Below are 26,646 nucleotides of genomic sequence, written 5' to 3' on the forward strand. Positions count from 1 at the left end.
GAAGCCTCTCCCTCAAATCATGGGACTCCCTTTGTCTTCCAAAGGATCTAGGTGGTCTGGGGTTCAGAAAAATGAGGGAGGTTAACTTGGCCCTCATCTCAAAGCTTGGTTGGAAGCTTCACACAAATTTTAATTCAGCATGGGTGTCTCAACTCAAAGGTAAGTATCTCTTTTCTGGTTCTTTTCTCTCCCCCCCTCCCCATTCTTCCCCATCTTGGCTCTGGAAAGGTATCCTCAAATCCCAATCCATCATCTCTCAAGGTACCTGCCATAGAGTCCACCAAAACTCTTCTTTTCCGGTTTGGAACTCTCCATGGATTCCATCTCTTCCAGATTTCTTCCCCACCCCCTCCTATCTCTTAGACCAGCCCCTCCCCAACATCAAGGTCTCTGACCTCTTCTCTCCAAACGGCCAATGGAATATTTCCCTCCTTCTTTTCCTGTTTGACCCTGTTAGTGTTAGGGAAATCCAAAAAATTAAAATCCACCCCCTCCCCTGTTCTGAGTTCATTTGGACTCCTTCATCAAATGGTCTCTTCTCTTCTAGTTCTGCTTATAAGTTGATTAGTAGCCCCAGAACTAGTTTAGCCTCCTCTCCACTTGTCTCTAGTACTTGGAAGAAATTATGGAAACTCAATCTCAATGCTAGACTCAAACTTTTTCTATGGAAAATTGCATGGGATATAGTCCCCTCAAAAGCTAGGTTGAATAGAATTTTCCCCATCTCCCTCTCAGATTCTCTTTGTCCTCTTTGCCGTACAGAAACAGACTCTCTTCCTCACCTCTTCTTTAAGTACATCTTTGCCAGGGTAGCTTGGAGATCTTCCTTTTGGCCCTTGGATTCTTCTACATGGTCTTCTATTAGTCTTTCCAGCTGGGTTGAAGGCATTATCAGCCCTCACACTTCGTTTGGAATCCCACTAGCTGATTCTCACCTTTTCCAAGTTTTTGCAGCAGTGTTGTGTGACCTTCTTTGGTTTTCCAGGAATAAAGCTTTTCATGAAGGAGTCATTCCGGATGTGTTATCTCTGGCCAAAACTATTAAGAAAACTTCTTTGGATCATGCTTCGGCTTGGAAGGCTCTTAAACCAGATTTTGAAGTCTGGTCTCCTCCTGAAGCAGGCTCGTTTAAGATCAACTTTGACACTGCCATTAGAGACAATTTCTCAGCCCAAGCAGCAGTGTGTAGGGACTCCAATGGAAAAATTATCAAGGCCATCTCTCAAATCAGTCCCCCCTGTGATCCCAGCTTTGGTGAAGCTTTACCAGCTCTTCTTGCAGCCTCTCTAGCAGTCTCCTTAAAGCTCAAGAAATTTACGTTTGAGGGAGACTCTTTACTAGTTATTTCAGCTTTGCAATTTCCCTCCTCTTCCCAGGATTGGCAAATTGAGAAAGTTATCTCTGATTTTTTTCTTTTAGTCCCAGCTTCTCCCTCTTGGGAAGTTAGGAAAATTAACAGAAGTGCAAACTTCTGCGCCCATCATGTGGCATATTGGGCCGCGGCAAGAGTTTACTCGGGCTGCATTCCCACTCTTTTTCCCCCCTCTCATCCATCCCTATCTGTAGTGGAAAAGATCCACCTCCCTCTCATTTGTAATTTTGTCTCTTGTTTGTTTTTGGTATGGAATGTTTGTTACAAAAAAAAAAAAAAAAAAAGAAATCGAGGAAAAAAATAAAGTTAACTTCTTTTTGTTTCTTTTCGTGGGACTCGAGAAATAGGAGAAAATTCACTTTATTTTCTTAAAGTTTTAGAAATTTTTTTAATTTGAACTCTAAAGTTTAAAAATTGACAATGTACTCCCGTAATGTTTTAAAAATTTTCAATTTAAACCGTTAAATTAGACGAAAATTTTTTTAAAAAAGTTTGAGAGTAATTATGTAATTTTATAGACTTCTGTCTAATTTGATGGAAATTAATAACAGAAAGTTTAAATTAAAAATTTTAAAAACATTAGAAGGGTATATTGCCAATTTTTAAACTTTGAAATTTTAATTGAAAAACTCCTTAAATTTGAGCTGCAAAAGTGAATTTTTTCCCGAGAAAAAATATTAGGAAAAAGGGAAATTAAAAGAAAGAGAATCTTGGAAGGAAAAAGGTCCGGTGTATTTCCAGAACATTGAAGTTGAAGAGGAGTTATTTATGTAAGCAGACCTGCAACTTCACTTGGGTCATCCGTTCTGCTCCGCAACTATGGCATTCACGAGGGTATACTCGTCATCCTTCTCCTTCCTGTCCGCCGTAACAAGGTGCAGGCACGACGTGTTCTTGAGCTTCAGAGGCGAAGACACCCGCTACAACATCACACCGCAGCTACACAGGGCCTTGGTGGATGCAGGCATTCCAACCTTCAAAGACGACATCAACCTCGAGAAAGGGGGAGAGATCGCGTCGGAGCTTCTAAAAGCGATCCAAATGTCGAGGATTGCCATCATTGTCTTCTCGAGAAACTATGCGAATTCCGGGTGGTGCCTCGACGAGCTGGTGAAGATCGTAGAGTGCAAGAACCAAGCTGGCCAGCTGATTCTGCCTGTCTTTTACGATGTTGATCCTCGCGACGTTGAGCAGCAGACGGGGAGTTTCGCAGAAGCGTTTACAACACATGAAGAGCGTTTCAGGGCCGGGAATTTGCCCGAAAACAAGCTGGAGAAGTGGAGGGCAGCTCTGACAGAGGCTGCTACTCCTTCTCAGGCATGGGATTTGCGGAATGTTGACAGCTGGTAATTCTTTATCAATTTTCATATATATACCTCTCGGTCTGCTTGTTTTTAGTTCTAGCTGAGGAACCAGAAGAAACCAGAACCCAGAAAAAGAAAGGAAAGAAATGTAGTTTGGGGCGACCAGTAATTGTGATATAAAATCAGGGGTGGGGAAAAGAAGACCCAATTTCATAATCTTACTGAAAATCGATTTTTCAATTTCATGTGGTTCCATAAACCAATAATAATTGAGCCCAATACCTTACATGTGGATTTCATGTACACTCCGAAAGAGTTTGTGGGAAAAACGTTTTTATTGCTTGAGAACCAACACTGTTCTGTATTCAATCTTTTACATTACTGAAGATTTCAAATACATACAACTAGATGATAATCTACAATCTAATCTATTGAGGTGGGGCAGGGGGCTAAACTTGAAGTTTAATGCTTGTTTTGTAGAAGTTGCATTGAATGTAGAGACCACTTGTTTACTATACCTACTGATTGAGATGAGATTCTAAGGAATGAAGGAATGGAGGGGCAAAAGCTTAAAACTTGTTGTTTGCAAGTTGGCTTGGGGTTCTACAGTTTATAATATTTGGGGGTATTGGAATGATGAAACATGGGAACCAAATGTAATTCTGAAATAAAAATCTTGCAAAAAATTTGTTGGGAGGTTAGAACTAGAATTGCAGGAAAGGGGAAATTCAAGGAAAATGAAGAAAATATGGCCATTTGTAATAATTGGGCCGTCTCTCTAAATGTTCTGACTTAGAATGGAAGTTGAGGTATCTGATTGTCGTATGGCTTAAAGGAAGGTTATCTGCAAAATATGCTCTGTTGCTGCTGTTGATTGCTGTTAGATACTTAGAGCTACTGTTATGTTGCTGCTGAATTGTTTTGTGTCTGCTTGTTTGTGGCTGGCATAGAAGTTGGGAGATTGGAATAGTTTGGTATCGTAGCAGTCGAATAGTGCTGTCTGTACTCTCTGCAACAACCTTCTTAGGAAGATGCTCTGCTCTGGTTGCAGGTTTTTAGTTGATGTCCTGAAATTGCTGATTTGTATAGCTTTGCTGATAGTTTCTGTTGTTTTTTTTTTACTTGTAATTGCTCTTATACTGAGTACTTTGTTGATGTAGAGTGTTAATCTCAGAAGATTGAGATTGGAGTCGGTATATGTGTGATTTTCTGGCTGTTTTGATGGCATCTGGGGTTCTAGCATATTTCTGCTAGAGACTGTTGTATTCTTTGTTTTGCTAATAGAAAAAAATAATAATAATAATAATAATAATAAATAAATAAATAAATATATACATCTAATTGAATTCAAATATGAAATTCAAAAATTACAATTCTAACAATATGATCCTGTTGTGTCGACATATGAAGCTCATTTGAAGATATATCATTTGTTGTTGAGCTGGCTGTGCTGAGTTGAGTTTGATCCGTTTCTTGCTCTGCCTCATCCACATGTGGCTGCTGGTTAACACACTCTCCATATTAATTGACAAATTTATGGATGCAGTTTTCTTATTATGGCAGAACCATTAAACCTTGTCAACTTATTCGAGTATATTCCCGATATGTTGTTCGTTGTAGCTCAATGGTGTTTACAATGTTTTCGATTTTGTCAAATTTGGCAGGCATCAGTCAAAATTCATAAAGGAAATTGTCAAACATATTATGGGTAGACATCAAGATGCGCACATGAGTGCTTCGATCTTCCCGCCTAGAAAGGATTCTGGTATAGAGTACCTGAATCTCTTGTTATCTGTCATATCAGATGATGTTCTGATAATAGGCATCTATGGAATGGACAAAACATCGATTGCCAAAACTGTTTATAATCAAAATTTTCGAAGTTTTGAAGGTAGTAGTTTCCTTTCCAATGTGAGCACAATTGCAGAAAAACCAGGTGGATTACTTGCTTTACAAAAACAGTTCCTTTCTGATATCCTAATGGAAGACAATTTGGACATAGACAACGTTGAAAGAGGAACCACAATGATAAAAAAGGAACTTGGCAGCAAAAGGATTCTTGCAGTTCTCAATGATGTGAATGAGTTGGAGCAATTAAATGCACTTGCTAGACAGCGTGATTGGTTTGGTTCAGGAAGTAGAATCATCATAACAACGAAAGATGCTCAATTGCTTAATATACATGAAGTGGATGATGTCTATGGAGACGAGGGCATACAGGTGAGTCTGTTCTTTGTGTTTTATTGGCTCAAACAGCTTGAGCTTTACTCATGAACTTTATGGTATGCAGGTCATAGAGAATCAGTATAGGCAGAACCTTCAAACGATTGAAGATCTCAGGCAATTAATCTGCAGGTCTCATGCCCAGGTATAGCATTCTTTCACAAGCGTAGCTATATTTATCAAATCACCAGAAATGAGAAATAGAAGGTGAATGACAAAGAAAAGATTTGAATTCATGACTTTTGTTTTGATATTATATTAAATTACTAGTTATCCTAAAACTTTAAGCTAGCTGTTCCGAAAATAAATAACCTCACCTAATTGGTTCCAAATGTAGGCTTACGAAACAGAAAGGTCTCTCATTGATGAGATAGAAAGAGAGCGAAGGAAGAGGACCACTAATTTACAACAAAGTGTGGATCAAAGTTTGGCTTCAACTGCACTCACATCAACAACAAATGTCATAATGCATGGAATGGAAGGCCATGATGAGATTGTTGGTGATTTTGAGTATGAACAGGAGATGATACGTACTGGGAATGCTTTTGTAGGTGAGGAAGGGGAAATGAGCATACCTCTCATATTGTACAGCAGAAATGGACTCGCGGATCAAGCACCACTACTGCATATTGAATGTCCCAGGACTGTTGGACACTTCCAACAAAGTGGGGAGTAGGATAAATGTTTCATTTTAATTAAAGAAAACTTCACTTAGAACCATTGAACTACCACCTGTTTTGAAAAGGACCCTCAAATTTCAAAAGTTCTCAATTTCACTCCTTGAACTTTCAATTTGATGTAATGTACCCCTCCATGTTTAAGCGTTAAACATACTGTTAGAATATACGGAAAACATAATAAATTTTTTTTTATATTTCATAATTATGTTGATATCAAATATTCTTTTTATGGGTTGATAGTAATTAAATATTGGGATTGTAATCAAATCAATGGATTTGATTACTATATGTGTATTCAGACATTACCCTATAAATAAGGACCTTTGTATTGTAGACAAATCAAGTTATAAAGTTAATAAGTATAATGTAACCCTTAGGGGTATTCAGAGTAGTGGACATAGGTGTCTAACACCAAACCACCAATAAAGTTTTGTGTGTTCTTTCTCTCTCTTGTTTCTGCTCATATTTTCTCATTTCATTATTTTTATTTTTATTTTGTAACAAACATAGTATTACCGAACCATCGAACCAAAGTCCTTATAAGTGGGAATGTAGCCCAAGAAAACTCTTGCCGCGGCCCAAAATGCCACATGGTGGGCACAGAAATTAGCACTTCTGTGAACTTTCCTAGCTTCCCAAAGGGGAGAGGATGGAAGAAGTAATAAAGTATTGGCAATAACTGATTCTATATGTTAGTCTAGGGAGATGGAAGGATTTTGCAGAGCTGTAATAACCACCAAGGAGTCACCTTCAAGAGAGAAATTATTGAGTTTCAGAGAGGCTGCAAGAGAAGCAGCAAGCTGAGCTGCAAGAGCTTCACCAAAATTAGGATCGCAGGGAGGGTTTATCTGAGAAATGGCCTTTACAATATGGCCCTTTGAGTCTCTGCACACAGCAGCTTGAACAGAAAACGACTTCCTTATAGCAGTATCGAAGTTGATCTTATGAGAAACTGCTGGAGGAGGGGACCAGATTTCTTTAACATGCAGAGACGTGGACTTCCAGGCTGCTGCATGATCTAAAGTGGTTCTTCTGATGGAGCTAGCTAGAGAATTAATATTTGGGATAATACCTTTATGCACTACTTTGTTTCTGGAGAACCAAAGAAGATCACGAAGAACCGAAGCCTAAATTTGAAACAAATGAGAATCAGCTTTAGGAATGCCAAAAGAGGAATAAGGGTGAATAATGCCTTTGATCCAGTTTGGGAGACTAAAAGAAGTCCAAGCTAATGAATCAAGGGGCCAAAAAGAGGATCTCCAAGCAACTCTAGCAAAAATGCAATGAAAGAAGAGATGAGAAAGGGAGTCATCTTCAGTTTTGCAAAAAGGACAAAGAGAGTCAGGGGGAGGGATATGGAAGATAGCTTTCAACCTAACTTTAGAAGGGAGAATGTCCCAGGCAATTTTCCAAAGAAACAAAATCAGCCTAGCATTTAACTTAAGCTTCCATAGTAACTTCCAAGAGCTAGACTCAAGAGGAGAAGAAACAGTGGAGATTCTAGGATTACTGATCAACCTATATGCTGAGCTGGTAGAAAAAAGGCCATTGGAAGGTGGGGTCCAAAGGAAATTTGTGGAAGGGTTAAGGTTGATAGGAATTTTCAGGATTTCCTTGACACTGGGGGAAGTGAACAAAGAAATCAAGAGAGGGAGATTCCAAGAGCCGTTAGAGGAAATGAGATCCGAGACCATCAAATCAGGGAAAGAGGAAAGGCTCAAAGTGAGGGGAGAGGGAGTGAAAAAAGGGACAGTAGGGATCCAGGAGGAGTTCCAAACTATGAGGGAAGAGAATCTATGGATTCTATGGTAAGCGCCTTGAGAGATAATAGGCTGGGATTTGAGGATGCCTTTCCAAAGCCAAGAAGATGAAGAAAGGGAAGGGTGGGAGAGAAAAGATTGAGAATGGAGATACTTAGTTGAGAGCTGGGACACCCAAAGAGAGTCTGAACCTGTGAGGAGTTTCCAACCAAGTTTTGAAATGAGGGCAAAGTTGACATCTTTCATCCTCCTAAGGCCCAAACCACAAAGAGCTTTGGGAATGCATAGAGAATTCCAAGACTTGAGAGAGAGATTCCTTGCTTTCGAGGAGGGAAAACCCCACCAAAAATTCTTGAAAACCCTGTTTAACTGGCTGCAGATACTTTTAAGGAGCAAGAAAGTGCTCATGGCATAGGAAGGAATGGCTGCATCTACAAGTTTGATAAGCACCAGTCTACCTGCTTGCACTACAAGAATTTAGGTCTTTAGGGGCGACTCTAAGTCGACCCTAAAAGTCCTAAAGTGGACGTTGTTGCCAACAGCGTCGACTTTTGGACCCTAAAAGTGTCGACGCTAATAGTCCGACCCTAATGCTCATACGTGTGATCATCAGCGTCCACTTCAAGTCGACCCTAATAATAACTTTTAGCGTCCACTTTATCGACCCTAAAAGTCAAATTTTTTGACCCTAAAAGTGATGTAAAAGAAAGTCATAGTCGACGCTAATGGTTAACCATTAGCGTCGACTTACGGTGGACGCTAATAGTTAACTATTAGCGTCCACAAAGTGGACCCTAATGGTCCTAAAAAAATTTTAAAAAAAATTAACTATCAGCGTCCAAATAAAAGTGGACGCTAATAGTTAACCATTAGCGTCCATAAAGTGGACCCTAATGGTCCTAAAAAATAAAAATAAAAAATTATCTATCAGCGTCCACTTAGGGTCGACCCTAATGATTACTTTTAGCGTCCACTTTATGGACCCTAAAAGTCACAATTTTTTGACCCTAAAGGTGATGTAAAAGGAAACCATAGTCGACGCTAATGGTTAACTATTAGCGTCGACTTAAAGTGGACGCTAATAGTTAACCATTAGCGTCCACAAAGTGGACCCTAATGGTCCTAAAAATTAAAAATAAAAAATTATCTATCAGCGTCCACTTAGGGTCGACCCTAATGATTGCTTTTAGCGTCCACTTTATGGACCCTAAAAGTCACAATTTTTTGACCCTAAAGGTGGTGTAAAAGGAAGCCATAGTCAACGCTAATGGTTAACCATTAGCGTCCACAAAGTGGACCCTAATGGTCCTAAAATTTTTTTTTAAAAAAATAATATGCGATCGATCGCACAATAGTGTGCGATCGATCGCAGTACCAGAAGGTGTTCGAGAAGATGTTCGAGATTTTGCGATCGATCGCACAATCGTGTGCGATCAATCGTAGTACCAGAAGGTGTTTGAGATGTTGCGATCGATCGCACACGATTGTGCGATCGATTGCAGACCCAGACCCAGGCCAGGGAACCAAATTACTTACATATATATGCAAACCAGTTTCATTTCTGAATTTAAGATCAAATTTCATACAAATTTATTAAATTTAGTTATCAAGAATCTCACCATAACTAACTACTGAAACTAGAGGAAATTATTAACTGAATGACAAACCCGCTCCAAACTATCTAATAACTGAGATGCAAAAGAAACTATTTTCTGCCAAGAGGTTTAGTAGATTCAATCCTCCAACTTGCAATTAATATAAGTAAATGAGCACTATGACCCTTATTCAAATCTATAAGAATGCATTCAAGACAAAGCAGTGACAAGTATTAAGAAAAAAACAAAAGAAATATTAAACCAGGTCATACCCTGATCATTAGTTCATGCAAATCAATTACATTAAAATAAAGCGCAATAGATTATACAAGAAAGGTGAAAATAGTGCTTAATTTTAAAAATTAGCTTGCATGAAAAGAAGAATATTCACTGCTTATGCAAGGAAAGGAAAAGGTAGTCACATACAGAACTGTTGGTATAATTGCCATAATACTCCTAAATTACAGAAAGCTTTGTTTTTTACGGATTCTAGTTATAAATCAATCTAACAGTAATGGACGCTACCAACCCAGTTTGTAATGTAGAGAGCCTCCACCATCTCAACTGATCCATTATGTACTACAGCAGCCACCTGGATATGCACAGAAGTCAAATAATAGAAAAGAGACCAAAAACAAAACTGGAGCACGTTATAAATTGTCTCATTAGAACATAAAATTTTATTGTAAACAGTATTACAGGGAGAAAGCATGAAAAATGTTTGCATATGTATGCATAACCAAATTAGATATGAAGTTACACCACAAAAATTAAAAGCTGCTTATATAATGAAAGACAACCAATTATGGCTAATTAAGTAAATCCCAAAAGAGTAAATAAAACACAACGTCAAATAAAGGCATACCTTCTTCCAATCTTTTCCATATTTCCGATAGGCTTCATAAAAATGCTCAAGCTCCTCCTTGCTCCATTGAGGTCCTAACTTATCAGAATATTTCCTTTTCTGTGCATAAAATACAGCAGCCAAAATATTTTTTTTTAAAAATATCTACACTTTGAAGCTTTAAAGTCAACTCAACTTAGCCTTAATCTCTGTATACTGGGTTGGTTTATAGACCTCAATAACAAATTATGTTTGCCCACATAAATACATTCCCATGCAAACAAGAGGCTCAATTGATGATCCTATATATTTTGTTGTTCTATCCTATCTGAAATTATCCTTTCTATTGCCACAAAGATTGACTGTGTCCAATACAAGCTAGAGGCCATCATTTTGAAGATCCTATCAGATACTTCAAAATTTCATAAAAGGCCCACACTACATTCTACCCTCCATAAAAACTGACCAACAAAGGTTTATTAAACTTGGTTAACAAGTGTAACCAAACCAAGACATAGAGAGTCAAAGCACAACAAAGAAGAATAATGGTTACAAATAAATGAACAAATAACGAGTTAGATAGGTATTAATTAAGTTATAGGAAAAGTAGAGGAAAAAAAAACTTGTTTAGAATCGAAGAGAATGTGTTTATTGATTTGGAATGTGCATCAATTCCTAGTCCTAAGTTGAATGTCAAAGCATACTTGATCACCTAATCCATATTGAAAAAGGATCTCTCTGCCCAAATTGTTTCCTTCTACTGAAAAATAATGAAAGAAAAATGATTGTTTTGGATAACCAAAGCTAACATACCAGCTCAAATTGGCTTGAAATGCAATGCTCAAACTCCTCCACAACCTTACTTAGCACAGATTCAACCAGATTTCCCTCCCTGAAATGTAACAAATTTATTTTGAATTACTATACAAATTTCTATCCGTAAACCATATATGTTCTATCCTCAACATCTGATGTATGTGAAAAATGGGCTAAAAGTAACAGAAATTTTTATTTTAATGAAAAACAGAGATACTAAAGACCCTAATTCTTTGAGAATCCTGACATACTTGTTCCAGATCAGACGCCTCAAACGTAGGAATTCCCATTTCCTGCACAGGCACCAGGAAATTCCTCACATTCTCAAAATACTGAAATGCAGACAATGCGGCCCCATCAAGAACCAGAGCAGAATCACATGGACTTTCCACCACCTAAAAAGAAATCAAACTACTGCTTAAACATCCCAAATTGAAAAAACAAAAAAGACACAGAATTTAAATGAAGATAAGGATGAGGAAAAGGCTAACCTTGGGCACAGCTCCAAAGTAAACCTTGTTGAGCACATTGCAGAGAATGATCCCACTTCTCAATCCCAGCCTGAACTCCTGCTCCGACGGCTCCGCCGGAAAATCCTTCGCCCCCACTACTCCCACCATCTTCCTCAGCCACCCCGCCGCTATCTATCACCAAAACAAAACAAACCCATCAACCACTCTCTCCCATTCATTCACCACAACTAACACATCTTATACCTCTTTATCCTATAATTATGAAAATGATATAATATAAAGGGCAAACATATAATGAATAATGACTTAAAACTACAAAACGACACCTATCATTGGAAACAGAAGCCAAAAACCACAAATATTGGCAAACTACTATGCATTAACACTACTTCACCACATCAGACAACAATCTTCAAACTAATCTAAATGCTCACAAGCGACGTAACTCAAAATGACTAAGCTCATCAAAATCATCAAAAATGTGTGAGAATTGCCCCATGAACCAAACCTGCCAAGGGAGAAAACTATTAAATATATGTTTTACAATCTATGGCCAGGAAAATTTCAAAACCCAAAATAAAATACTTATCTGCATCCTCTTCCTTGCCAATTCATCCTTATAAGCAATTTGAGTAATCTACCACAATGAACCAATATATAATATCAAAGACAATAAGAATGAAGCCCAACATGATAGAGAAAGAAATACTAAAAATGTGTTTGGTCATGAAACATATTAAAGTAACAACCTGCTTGGGTGGTTTAACTTTCTTGTACTCTTATCATCCTGCATACACTTAAAAATAAAATTTAGAAAGATATTATTACCCCCTTGCATTGTTTACTCAAAGCTCTTTAACCTTGATAAACATGTCAAGGGAGATTTACTAACTCAAAAGTTCTTGAACCAACAATTTTGCGAATATCTTAACATAATATAAACCAAATAAAAAGTACCAACAAATATACATTACCAAACAGATCACAATCAACAAATACTCAAATACACAATAGCAAATAGAAAGTACCAACAACTATCCAAATACATAGTATAAAAATAAAATATCTACAAATAGATGGTATCAAAAAGTACATCCCAAATAAATGGTTATTCCAAAGCTCCCTCAATTGTTGGCTTCACTTGATGCACCTCCAAGCAAGCTCCCTCCAGACCTAATAAGAATAGAATTTCATATAATGATCAATAACCTTTTTAACGATTACTTAGTATGTGTGTTTTTGTAAAATTAATGCATAGATATAGTTTCACTAACCCTCCAATACGTGACATTAAGAACTCAACAATGGCTTTCAATTTGTTGGTTTCCTCAACGTTGGCTTGCAAATTCTCCCTATACTGATGAAGTTCGATTCTAGTCTGTTGAAGCTCGCTTTGAGTATCTTCTTGTCTTTTCCTACACTCGTCGTGGTTGTCGAAGTGGGTGAACGCTTGAGATGAAGTACTTAAAGGGGTAGGAATAAGACCGCATCCCATTCCTCTAACGTGCCCAGCTCGTCGGCCCCCTAGTACTTGTGTGACTATTTCTTGCATTCGGTCATCCACACTTGTTCCCTCCACATTGCCTTCCTCTAAGGCCTCACTGGTTGTTAATTCTTGCATCTGAAGCTGCACAAGTCATAGTTGGTCTTAGTTTAATATATACTTCATGCAAGTTTACTATTCATGTACTTCACTAATCAACTTAATTATCGGAGCGTAAAGATTTACTTACATATAGACTTTTGCATTTGTCGTTCACAAACTCTTTATCTTTTTTTCTTATATGGGTAGCCTCATATAGTTCAACAGGATTGGGCTTCACTTTTGTTTCTTGTTCCTACACATAATACATATTTAAAAGTTTACACTAAATAATGTTACTTTAATTAAATTATAAAAAATAGATACTTACTTTTTTGTAAATGACGTTAACAAATGAACAAGTGCCAGCTGTGTGATTTGTTTCCAATTTGCTTCTGTTTTTTATATTTCGTGCAGACTTTTTCTATAAAATTTGGAGAAAAAAAAAAACACAATTATTCATAAAATGTCCTCAAGTGCATGCAAATTATATCAATATGAATTTTCTAATCAGTATAATAATATATATTTACCTTCCATTGATCGTCATCAAATGAGTCGCATATTAGGTTCCACTGTTCAGGACCATATCCTGCTGGCACGTTTTCCCTCCCAATAGCCTTAGCCTTGGCAATCCCCTCATCATCGTCTTTATCAATGCCTTCAAAATATTTTTTGTAGTGGTCTCTATACAAGCTGGAACGAATCCTAGCATATGGACGACCCAATTTATTTTCAACAGCTTTGACGTGCTCGTATCGTTCCATATTCAGTGCGAAATTTGACTGATACATAATAGATAAGAAAACAATGGTAAAAAATGTGTCACATTATTTTTTCATACAAAACATATTCATAAACATTACATTGAAATTCATACCTGAACATGAAATAATAACTTGTTCTTTTCCTCAACTGGGACCTTTTTCCATTCACTGTGATGGAGTTTGCACATGTTACGAATAATCTCCCCAATCTTGCTTGCAAACCATGATGCATTATCGCCTATAGGTGCCCGGTGTCTATTTGGGATGTTTAGCACTAAGGGACCATGCTTAAGTACGTGCTCACTCAACTTCTTACACTTGGCCTTACCCCTTACACTTCTGACAGACGTGGTAGCTGTTATGCAAAACATGGTAACGTAGTAAATTATACTGTCAAATGTCTATAACAAACCAAAATAATACAAAAATAACATTTCATAAACATATAATTCATGAACTTACAAGATGCAGTAGGGGCGCCTCCTTGTGAATCCAATCCTGCCACTGAGTGAATAGGATCATTAGACTCGTGCGAAGGATGCCTATCCACTGACTCGAGGAGGAGGGGGGGCGAGGGCGCCATTTGCATATCTGTATCACCAAACCCAGAATTGGGAGTCGGACTCTCATGCTCGTCAATAAAGCCCCGACCTTGACCTTGGCCTCGGCCTCGTGTTGCTGGAACACGTTTACGTCCTGTTGTTGTCATTGTTATGATCAATCTGCAAACAACTGAAAAACGAAAAAATTATATTAGTCAAATTATAACCATATAGTATGTTCAATATTTTTGACAAACATACAATAATTATGCTAGTAAAAAAAAAAAACAAACATTTTTGACAAACATATAATAATTATGCTAGTAAAAAAAAAAACAAACACCACAATACATGTATATATATATAGAGAGAGAGAGAGAGAGCATCAACTTCATTAAATATGCTAATACACTTTGTACTTACACCAAATGTGAGCTTATGTTCAACACATATCATCATCAGATTCATATTCAGAATCTGTATCACTGTTACTTGAAGATGATTGTTCTTGTTCAGAGTCCTCTTTGTGTTCAGAGTCTATATCGTTGTCGCTACATAACTCCTCTTCCTCATCAAAGTTTGTATCATAGTCCACGTTCGGCAAGTTATCGTTGGCAAACATGCTTGCATCAAGTTGAATATATAATTCATCAATTGCTATTGTCGCATCATCTCTACGTAATTGAGTGGAGGCTTCAACATTTGCTTCATCAACAAAGACCATATTACCCCCAACACATTCACCTTCCTGGTATACGTCATCACTGAGTCTTTCATCATCTTCTGTATTATCTCCCTTTTGTACTGTTGGAATATCATAGATGTCTCTATTGATCCACTTTTGCACCACTTTCCAATTACTACCCAATTTGGGATCATCCAAGTAAAACACTTGCGAAGCTTGACATACTAAGATGAACAGGTCAGATTCACACCATGTACGAGAAGTATTCACAATCGTGAAGCCTTGGTCCATTCGTACTCCTGTTGCACTCCCAGTGTCCCACCAATCGCACTCAAACAAGTACACGAGATTTTGGCCAGGGTAACGTAACTGTAGAATATTTTTTAACTCACCATAATACTCAGTTATTGAGGTTTTGTCCTCACCTAAAACAGAAACACCACTGTTCTGGGTAGTACGAGTTTCTGCACATTCTTTCGTGTGGTACCTAACCCCATTCATGATGCAACCTCTATACGATCTAACATGACGATCAGGCCCGCATGCAAGGTCATATAATTGTTTTGAGCCATTGTCTGCAGTACGCCCACTATTGTATAAACATTTATGGAACCAACGTTCAAAGTTAGCCTCATGCTTTTTATCAATGTCACGGCCGCCTTCTCTTTTGATCATATTATAATGTTCACTGCATGAAAAATAAACGTATTCGTAAATGATCATCAACGCTAAAATTATAACATGTCGTAACAGGTAAAACACAAAGACCATTACTAAACTTACTCCAAATATGAGGCCGTTTCGTTACAGTTGGTAAGCACATACCATCGTGCCCTACCAAAATCATTAGCATCCAGTGTTACTAATTTAGCTGCTCCTAACGGCCGAACTCGTTGGGAGAACACATCCAAACGCTGGCTCATTTCTACAATATCAACGTCAACATTTCTCCGTTCACGGTTCCATCTTGTCTCAATCCCCCGAAGATACCTGGAACAGAAGGTCAAGCTCTCCTCAGCTAGGTAACACTCGGCAATAGACCCCTCTGGACGCGCTTTGTTACGCGTCCACTTCTTATATCTTCCAAGTTCTCTTTCGAACGGATACATCCAACGGTTTTGTACAGGACCGGCAAGCTCGGCCTCCCGAGGTAAATGAAGTGCTAGATGGATCATAACATCAAAAAAAGCTGGCGGAAATATTTTTTCCATTTTGCATAAAATTATTACAATGTCGACTTTCATTTGTTTCAGGATATCAACTTTCAACGTCCGTGCACATAACTGCGTAAAAAAGGTACTCAACTCGGTCAATGTTGTTCGTATTTCCGACGTAGAGAAATTTCGAATTGCAACAGGAAGCAAGCGCTGTAAGAAGACATGACAATCGTGGCTTTTCATACCCGAAATTTTACCAGGAAGCTTGTTCACACATCGACCAATGTTAGATGCATACCCGTCAGGAAATTTAACACCTGACAACCACTCACATAAACTCTTCTTCTCATCTCTTGTCAATGTGTACTTCGCAAGTGGCATCCTATAAGTTTCACCATTTGGCTGCACATGCAATTCTTTACGTATACCCATCAACTGTAAATCTCTTCGTGCCTTGACTGTGTCCTTGGTCTTCCCATCAATATTCATCAACGTACCTAAGATACTTTCACATATGTTCTTCTCAATATGCATTACATCTAAATTGTGACGTACTTTCAAACTTGACCAGTAAGGCAACTCAAAGAAAATACTTCTCTTCTTCCAATTCAACACAACATCTGTGTACTTTCTCTTTCTCCCGCTTGTTTTTCCAAATTGTAAACCCTCAGCATCCCTTAGCTGTTTCAACAATTGACTTGCAGACAATTCTTCAGGTTCCAATCTATGCTCCTCTGTACCATCGAACAAATCTCCTCTTTTGCGCCATGGATGCTCTTGAGGAAGCCACCGACGATGACACATGAAGCACACCTTATGCCCATACTTCAAATACCTGAACGATGTATCCTTATTACATACTGGACATGCAAGATTTCCATTTGTAGACCACCCAGATAATTTTCCATATGCGGAAAAATCATTTATAGTCCATAGTAATGTCGCATGCAATTGAAATGTCTCTTTCTTTGATGCATCGTACACGCGTATGCCTTCATTCCATAAATCTTTCAAGTCATCAACCAATGGGCGCAAATATACATCAAGATTCTTTCCGGGATCTGAAGGCCCAGGGATAATAAGGGACAACATCAAATTTGGACTCTTCATACACATCCACGGAGGGAGATTGTACACCGTTAACATTACTGCCCATATGCTATATGTTGTACTCATATTACCATATGGGTTGAAACCATCACTTGCTAAACCAAGCCGCACGTTGCGGGAATCACTTGCAAACCACTCATGTCTTTTATCAAACTCTTTCCATACAATAGAATCGGCGGGGTGTCTGAGAGTATTGCCATCATCTTCTCGACCTTCTTTGTGCCACCGCATTTCCTTGGCCATTTCTTTTGTCATAAACAACCGTTGTAACCTTGATTTTATTGGGAAATACCGTAAGACCTTTTGAGGAATATTACTTTTTTTGCCTTTGCCATCAATCCATCTTGAATTGTTGCACTTTGGGCATACCACTTTGTCTGCATGTTCTTTCCAAAAAAGCACACAACCATTCTTGCATGCGTGTATCTTATCGTAACCGAATCCCAAGTGTCGCCTAAACTGTATTGCTTCTCTATACGAGCGTGGCAATGTCTCTCCATCTGGGAGGGCCGTCTTTATCAAGTCAATCATCATATCAAACGCCTTGTTACTCATGTTGCAGAACGCCTTTATATGAAGCATCTTCAGTACAAAAGCAATTTGTGTAAATTTCTTGCAGCCTGGATAAAGTTCTCGTAAACCATCTTCCCAAAATCGGTAGAAGGAGCTTGTTTGTTCGTGATTATCAGTTGTGGGGCCCTGTGAAGTAGAGGATTCTCCGATGTTAGCATCAACAAATGTCCCCATACATACATCGTCTAACAATTCTTCAACTGCATCAACCTCCTCCATCATTTCACTTGTATGTGTGTGCATGTTTGTAGAAGTGTTTTCCCTAAAATGATCTTCCCCGTGAAATATCCATCTAGTGTATGTCGGAGTAAATCCATTCATATACAAGTGACCCTTCACCTCGCTAATATGAGAATAATATCGATTTGCACAATCACGGCATGGACACTTTGTCATATCACGTGAATCAACTGATTTAACTGCCATTCCCATGAATTCTTCCACACCTTTTTGAAATCGCTCTGAACATCGAGTACTTTCCCGCATCCAACTCCTATCCATATTGATGTCCCTATTAGAGGTCATTCGTTGCGTACATGTACGCACACAAGGGAATTAGAAGATCAGATTCTTAAGAATTAATAGAATTAAATGGGAGGTCTGTTCTCTTATATTGATGCTAGCTCAATGCCATGTTGCCTAACAAAATATTCTAGAAGTGGGTTAGTAGTTTAAAACAAATTTCTATTTGTAATTTATTTACTTATTTAGCTCAATGACAGTTTTACATTTTTTACCATTGTTGTTAGCTTTGATATTTATTATAGAATGTTGTCTTGATTCAAGTTTATTGTGCTACTTTCTTATTGAACTTAAATGGAAAAGACAATACAATCATGTACTATACCAACTTTGATAACATAAGTTGATGTGAACTAGAAAATTAATAACATAATCCTAATATAAGAATAAGACTTAATACTAATAAACAAGTAATAATAAGAGAAGAAGCAAGGGTTAATAGGTTACAAGAGAAGAAGAGAGGTTTAATGCAACCACAAGAGAAGAAGGGAGAGATGCAGTGGGAATACAAGTTTTCAGACGATCACGTGTACGATCGATCGCACCACCAGAAAGATTTTACTTGTAGTGAGTGCGATCGATCGCACTATCAGGGGCTTCAGCACGTAGTGCTATCGATCGCACCACCAGAGAGGTTTTTACTTGTAGTGAGTGCGATCGATCGCACTATGAAGGGCTTCAGCACGTAGTGCGATCGATCACACCACCAGAGAGGTTTTCACTTGTAGTGAGTGCTATTGATCGTACAATCAGGGCCTTCAGCACGTAGTGCGATTGATCGCACCACCAGAAAGGTTTTTACTTGTAGTGAGTGCGATCGATCGTATTATCAGGGGCTTCATCGATCGCACCACCAGAGAGGTTTTTACTTGTAATGAGTGCGATTGATCGCACTATCAGCTATCCCATAAACAAGTACTACTATAATTATGCTTTACTCCAATCAACACATAGACATATCCACAAACCCCACATTTATACAGGTAAACCATTAATGACATGGCTATACATGACCGTGTGCATAGCTTTTAATCATCCAAGTACTACTATAATTATGCTTTACTCCAATCAACACATAGGCATCTCCACAAACCCCACATTTATACAGGTAAACAATTAATGACATGGCTATACATGACCGTGTGTGCACCCACCCACCCGTGCATATGAATACATACACATAAAAACATGTAAAAACCACTAATCAAACATTTACTTCTATACGTACATTTTTCCTTCTACCACTATCCAACAATCTGAAGCCAACACTTGTTGAGATTAAGACCCTCTATATTTTCTACCCTAAAAGTGCTGCAAAGGGTAATATAGCTCTTATTACAAGACCCTCTATATTTTCTACCCCAAAAAGAAGTGACATTCTCCACACAAAGAATGTCACTTTTAAAGGACCCTCAACATACTCAAATACTCTTCCGGAGAGAAATGAGAACTCACAAGAATGGATAACACATGATAGAATGACTTCAGTTCAAACTTTCACCTTTTGGTGGTGATCCAACAAATTCCATCCTCTCCTTTAGAATACACCAGCTCAAAGAAAGAGTATTTGAGTTCCATATGTTACGGAAAAGTATATGTTCCAATGTACATTTCTTTTTCGGAATTTTATATAATCCACCACCCACGCATCCTTACAATGTGCAATACTAAACAAATCCGGATAGGAAATCTCCAAGGGTTGCTCCCCCCCACACTAGAAGTCATGCCAAAACCTCACCTTGGACCCATCTTCCACCTCAAATCTAGAGAAAAAATTATCATCTCCTCCTTATATATTTCCACACTCCCACTCCAAAGAGCCCCCACAACTTAGAAGCTATCCCAGCCAATAACCTGTTTTTATTCTCAATTTCAGTTCTGATGATTTGCTAGAGAATAAAACCATAGCCACAAAGAGTAAGGCCTCAACATGACTATAGCAAATCTTACTAGCTTCCCCAATTTGCAGTACTATTAATTACCCTGGACATGAATAGTTAGGGGTGGCAACTTCTTGTGTTTCGAGCTCGGATTGTGTCAAGGTATGCGTATAAGACTATACGGATCAACGCTAAGTTTACACATTTAATTAAACGAGTCAGACTTTTTTATTATAACTCGCTAAATCCATATTGAGTTTGTGTCGGGTTTGCAGGTCGTGTCATAAATGAATGACCTTTATGAATGGGGATAATAAACAAAGTTATAGATGTGTATTTTTCTTATTGCTTGTCTTGCATACTACACACTTTGTTCAAGAATGATCAATTTCTCTCTTCTCTTCCTACATTGTTGCTCTTCATTTGGTGTGCGATCCATGACTCGGATTGCAACATTTGGTTGCCGTTAATCCACGTACCTGTACCACAAATTATCTTGCGTCGGATTTGGAGCCAAATACTTGTTTTCATATTTCTTTTTTTGCTTTTTTGCTTTAGCGTGATGAATCATTGTCGTGTGATTTTTTATATTAATCAATCATTTAAAAAGACAACAAAGAAATAGTTCAATCTGCATTTCATTTGAAATGAAAGAGAATTGTATTTTATGTTATAGTGGATTCAGGCAATAAATTATTGCTATCGAATGGAAAGATATACTTGGTGTCTTTGTAGAGGGCGAAAGTGTGGTCGTTGTGCTTTTTGTTTTTGTTTTTTCTCTTCTTTGTTGCGGATATATTGTATGGTTTTGTCTTTTTGAGGTTACTGATGCGTGTGGGGGCGAATATTTTCAGGGTACTGCTGCAAATGAATCGACAGCTACCAAGATGTCAAGAAGAAAAAAGGTATGTTATCTAAGTTATATAAACCATTACATCCTGACACAAATGTAATGAATTTGAGATGTTCTGATACGAAGATCATTGAAATTTTATAGACATTTGCTGAGCTCAAGGAGCAGGAGAGTTCTCTGTTGAAGGAAAGGATACACTTGAAAAAGGTGTGTCATTGGTGCTTCTTATTGATTATTTGGGCCCCCTTTAATAATTTATTGTAACCTTTATTTAATCTTGCGTTCACTAAACAGGAGATAGCAACACTTCGTGCAACTTTTAAGGAACAGAGGGCCAAAAATGAGAGCTTCAAAAGAATGAAGGTACCCCCAAGTGTTCTTTAATCCTCTTATTTACTGATTTGGTTTGCATGCCTCGTATATCCTGCCTTTTCTATGTATATAATCACTATGGATTGGTATAAGAGTATATAGGTTAAATTTTGTCCAACCCTAAATTGTTAAGAGTATATAGGCAACAAAATGAAGAGCAAAATTGAATAAATTTACACCCAACACAAGCTTCAAATGATCAAATATTAGCCTTCTACTATGTTTGAAAATATCCCAATACTAAAAATCACAGGAAACAGTATAGAAACCACAAAAATCAACCATTTTAGATGCAAAACTGCAACCCATGAACATTGCTACTGCCCAATAGAAAGAGAAGAAGAGAGGAGAAACTCATACCGGAGAGAAAGCTGCAGGAGAGCGTTAAGTGCGCCGGAGTGAGAGCTGGCAGAGAGAGGTGCGCCGGAAAGAGAGCTGCCGGAGAAAGAACCTTGCGTCGGAGAACTGAGTGAGTGAGAGCGATCGAGAGAGAGAGAGTGAGAGTGAGAGTGAGAGTGCTGAATCCTGTATTTCCTCCGAAAATATGAACTGATCGAGTGAGAGTGAGAGTGAGAGTGAGAGTGCTGCAGCTCGATCATGTACGTTTAGGGTATCTCATGTATTTCATCCGAAAATTTGAGCCCCCGCCAGTTTTTAGCAGATGGCGGCAACTTATTTGGTGTAGCTCAATTAGTGGCTATTTGGGGCATTGTTCTTTAAAAAAAAAAAAAAAATTGAGAAAAATATAAAAAAAAAAAAGGCTCCAAAATAAATGAGAAAAATATAAAAAAACATGAAGCAAGTTGTAATTTATTTTTTGAAAAAAATTTCGTTTTTTTTTTTCAATTATTTTATTATTTATTTGTTAAAATAATAGGGGTATTATATGAATATTAAAAATAAGTGGCATTTTTATACAATTTGGTTGTTTGGGAGGCTACTTTAATATCTTTTTATAATTTTCCAAAAAAAAAAAAATTATACTACCAATTTTTTAATTTTTATTTATTTATTTATTTGTAATTTTTCTCTTATAATATGTTTTTACTATTATAATATTAACTAAAAATTTCCGTTCATAAAATTTTTATGATAAAGATCATTAAGTTGATATTTCTCTTATAATTAGTTATAAAATAATACAAAATTCAAAGATAATATAAGATCAATATAACTAAGGCACTAAGATAATATAAAAAGCTAATAGTTCAATTGAATGTTGGATTGAACCTTAAATTGAATGTTCGATTGAACCTTCAAGTGTTTCTAGTTTGATCTATCAATTGATCATACCACACTCAATGAAACTAATTCATTACGATCGCTCGGATGTTTGATCGAACATTTAATCCTATAACGATCAATCGAACTAATTCAGTACCATCGATCGGACATTGGATTCTATTATGATCAATCGAACTAATTCATTACGATCGATCAGATGTTTGATCGAACGATTGATCCTATCGCGATCAATCGAACTAATCTATTAAGATCGATCGGATGTTTGATTGATCATTTAATCATATCACGATCAATCGAACTAATTCATTATGATCAATCGGATGTTTGATCAAACATTTGATCCCATTACGATCGATCAGACTAATATGTAATAGTATCGATCGGAATTGATTTTATCAAATGTTTGATTGAACCTTCAATCATGTCAAGTTGTATTGATTGTATCCCGATCAATTTAAGTAATGCACTAATATAATATAAAATGCTTAGACTTCAATTCAATGTTCGATCGAACATTTAATTTGTTTGAATTTTGTTCGATCATTTGATCTTATCACGATCGATCGATCGAATGCACTAGGTGGGACCAATCGGATATTTGATCAAACCTTCAATTTCAATTGTTTCAATCATTTGATCTTATCACGATCAATCGAACTAATTCATTATAATTGATCGGATATTCGATCAAACCTTCAATTTCAATTGTTTCAATCATTTGATCTTATCACGATCAATCGAACTAATTCATTATGATTGATCGGATATTCGATCAAACCTTCAATTTCAATTGTTTCAATCATTTGATCTTATCACGATCAATCGAACTAATTCATTATGATTGATCGGATATTCGATCAAACCTTCAATTTCAATTGTTTCAATCATTTGATCTTATCACGATCAATCGAACTAATTCATTATGATTGATCGGATATTCGATCAAACCTTCAGTTTAATTGTTTCAAGTTTCATCGATCATTTGATCCTATCATGATCGATTGAACAAATGTACTATGATCAAACAGATGTTTGAATAAACCTTTAATTGCAATTGTTTCAATTTTGATTGTCACTTGATCCTATCATTTCATTGTATCACTATCAAAGTTGTTGTACATTATGCAATAAAAATTAAAAAAAAAATAAAATTATATATATACATTCTGCCTCTCTTTTAACATTCTGTGATTGCGATTGATCGCAAATTTTGTGCGATCGATCGCAGTCACAGAAACAATACTCTCATATGCTGGCCGAGTGCGATCGATCGCACCATTTTTGCGATCGATCGCACTCGGCCAGCACATATCACGTGACCTATTTTAGGTCACTTTCCCCCCACACCCACATATTTTTCTTGTCCAAGCAGCACCCACCTCCGGCACTCATCCACCGTTTCTCACCACTCCTCCACTCCTCCACCGTTTTTCACCACCTCTACCACACAGCCACCTCACGGTTCTCTTCTCCGGCAACCATACCAGGTATTTTTCACCACCTCTAATTTACACCCCATTCCCCATTCCCATCAACACCCCAACCCCGATTACTTTCCCAACATTTTTTTTTCTCATATTTCTACAATTGTGGGTGTTCATCCACCCACATTGCTTTGTTGTGGTTGGATTTTGCTGTTTTTGCAGAGGGTTTTGAGCGGACTTGCGTTGTTCTTCAATTTTGGCTATCTCTAGTGCACACCAAGTGTTTGTCAAAAGTCCCCAATCAACCTCATCATGCCAAGAGCTCGAGCTTCGTCCTCCCGAGGGTTCGATACCCGAGCCATTTGTCCCCCGCCCACTTTTGAGGAGCGAGAGCTGCTATTTGAGAGCACCTTCGCCATTCGCGAAGACTTTCAAAATCTAGAGGCGACTCAATGGGCGGTCGCCGAGTTCAAGCGACGGGGGCTCAACAAGCTTTTCAAGCCGGTCACCACCACAGCCTACAAAAAATTGGTGATCGAGTTCTATGCCAACCTGTCGCATGACTGCAACAATGTGGCGGCCCTCTCTTCCAAAGTGAAAGGCAAAGCTATTGACGTAACACGGGCCGACATTGCTGCTGCCCTTCAATGCAATCATGAGCACCCTCCAGAAGCCGCACAACTTGCTGAGCAGCCGGCCAGATTCTACGTGGCGGAAATCATTGAGGACATGTGCGATGGGCAATACGCTGATTCCCATCATAATGCCGGCAGCCGATCGTAGCTACCTCAACGACTTTGGTTTGTGGACTCCATATTACACCGTAATGCTTTTCCCTTGGGGCACAAATCTCAGAGGCGAGATCAATTTCTTCAAACACTCTACGCCTTCCATAAAGATGCTTGGTACTCCATTCCCGACATAATTTGGAACCAAATTCAGAAATTTTGGAATGGGGTGCACGTTGGAGGAGCGGAGTCCACACATTCATGGGGGTTGCCTTTCCCATACTTAATCTCGTACATCCTCCGGAAGAAAGGCATCAAGGGTACCGCAGCTGATGAGCCAGTCACTACTACTCCCATATTTGGCATTCGCCAATGGAACAAGAGCTTGTCCCACATGCCTCGGGGACCAGCACCTGGTGCTGAAGAGACGGAGGCCGAGCCGATGGTCGAAGATGAACTTGAAGTTGAGCCAGAGGCATCTGAGGAGGAGGAACAAAACCGCTCACTTATTGAAGAAATAGCGGGCCTTCGAAGAGAGTTGGCTGGCCAAAGAAAGGAGGCATCCAAAACTTTCAAATTGATGGACAAACGCCTAGGCACCTTAGAAGAATTGATGCAGTCCATTCTCACCCGGTTGCCACCGCCATCTGCTGGAGCATCATCTTCTAGACAGCAGTGAGCAGGGACCACCTTCTGGCTAAAGACGTTAAACTTAGCGCTCATGGGAAGCACCCCATAGTTTACCCTTTTTATTTTGTTTAGTATGTTTTAAGTTAATCTTTTTATTTGTCTTTAGTTTTGTTTCTTTTTATTTGTCATATCATATATATACACTATTAGATATGTCAAATTTAATATGAATTATGAAATGGGAATTAAGAATTAAGTTTTCATTCGGGGAATTAAATCCCATTTGGTTAGGAATCATTTGGGGAATCCACTTAAAACTGAAGTCTTCAAATTAGTCCGAATGAAAACTTTATCCTCCAAATGAAACTCCTAACCAAATGGCAAATATATACAAATTAAAATCTTTCTTTAGGAGGATGGAATTGAAATAGAAGAATTTTTCCTTTTTTTTTTAAAAAAAAAACATATATATATATATTGAAACAACTGTACATATGGAATATTAAGTGAAAGGGAGAGCTTTACTTTTACGGTTAAAATTTTATTTCGTTATATTTAATGGTGCATATTGTGTCACTTTATTTGAAAATTTTAAACAATGTAGTGATATATACAAAATTTTAGTGGATGCTATTGGGCATCAATTTTTTTTTTTTTAATTTTCCTGCCTACTCTTTAGGGTCGACTTTACTTAAGCATTAGGGTCGACTTCAGAGTCGACCCTAATGATCACTCTTCAGAGTCCACTCTTAGTGGACGCAATTGGTGGTTTAAAATTATTTTTTTTATTTTTTTTAATTCATCCACACGCTCTTTAGGGTCGACTTTTGTCGACCCTAATACTTAGGCATTGAGTCGACCCTAATGATCACTCTTTAGCGTCCACTCTAGTGGACGCTATTGGTGGTTAAAATGTTTTTTTTAAAAAAAAATTTTTTAATTCCTGCACACACTCTTTAGGGTCGACAAAGTCGACCCTAATACTTAAGCATTAGGGTCGACTAGAGAGTCGACCCTAATCATAACTCTTTAGCGTCCACTAAAAGTGGACGCTATTGATAAATAAAATTATTTTTTTTATTTTTTTTTTATGGAATAATACAATACTTAGGCATTAGAGATTAGACTCTGTCGACCCTAATGATCACTCTTCAGCGTCCACTCTAGTGGACGCTATTGGTGGTTAAAATGTATTTTTTTTTTAATTCCTGCACACACTCTTTAGGGTCGACAAAGTCAACCCTAATACTTAAGCATTAGGGTCGACTAGAGAGTCGACCCTAATCGTAACTCTTTAGCGTCCACTTATTGATAAATAAAATTATTTTTTTTATTTTTTTTTTAATTCCTCCACACGTTCTTTAGGGTCGACAATACTTAGGCATTAGGGTCGACTCTAGAGTCGACCCTAATGATCACTCTTCAGCGTCCACTCTTAGTGGACGCTATTGGTGGTTAAATGTATTTTTTTTTAATTTTTTTTTAATTCCTGCACACACTCTTTAGGGT

General features: G+C 37.8%; 1 protein-coding gene and 1 long non-coding RNA gene across 2 annotated transcripts; both read left to right on the forward strand.

Moving 5' to 3' along the window:
• Nucleotides 1–2,097: 2,097 nt before the first annotated feature.
• Nucleotides 2,098–5,745, forward strand: LOC132182352 (disease resistance protein RPV1-like). The gene is made up of 4 exons (XM_059595578.1): nt 2,098–2,718; nt 4,341–4,896; nt 4,967–5,044; nt 5,237–5,745. Exons 1-4 carry the CDS (start codon nt 2,192–2,194, stop codon nt 5,573–5,575), a joined length of 1,500 nt encoding a protein of 499 aa, XP_059451561.1. The 5' UTR covers nt 2,098–2,191; the 3' UTR covers nt 5,576–5,745.
• A 14,938-nt stretch (nt 5,746–20,683) lies between these two features.
• Nucleotides 20,684–21,101, forward strand: LOC132180386 (uncharacterized). Its single transcript, XR_009440139.1, has 3 exons — nt 20,684–20,790; nt 20,883–20,945; nt 21,033–21,101. It is a non-coding gene; the product is annotated as an uncharacterized LOC132180386 (long non-coding RNA).
• The last annotated feature ends 5,545 nt before the right edge of the window (nt 21,102–26,646 follow it).

This window comes from Corylus avellana, chromosome ca5 (genome assembly GCF_901000735.1).
Source record: "Corylus avellana chromosome ca5, CavTom2PMs-1.0".
Taxonomy (NCBI): domain Eukaryota; kingdom Viridiplantae; phylum Streptophyta; class Magnoliopsida; order Fagales; family Betulaceae; genus Corylus; species Corylus avellana.

Coding starts and splice junctions, on each gene's coding strand:
- LOC132182352 (XM_059595578.1), top strand. CDS start 2,192: ATGGCATTCACGAGGGTATACTCGTCATCCTTCTCCTTCCTGTCCGCC. Junction 2,719..4,340: donor TTGCGGAATGTTGACAGCTG/GTAATTCTTTAT, acceptor CAAATTTGGCAG/GCATCAGTCAAAATTCATAA. Junction 5,045..5,236: donor TCTGCAGGTCTCATGCCCAG/GTATAGCATTCT, acceptor TTCCAAATGTAG/GCTTACGAAACAGAAAGGTC.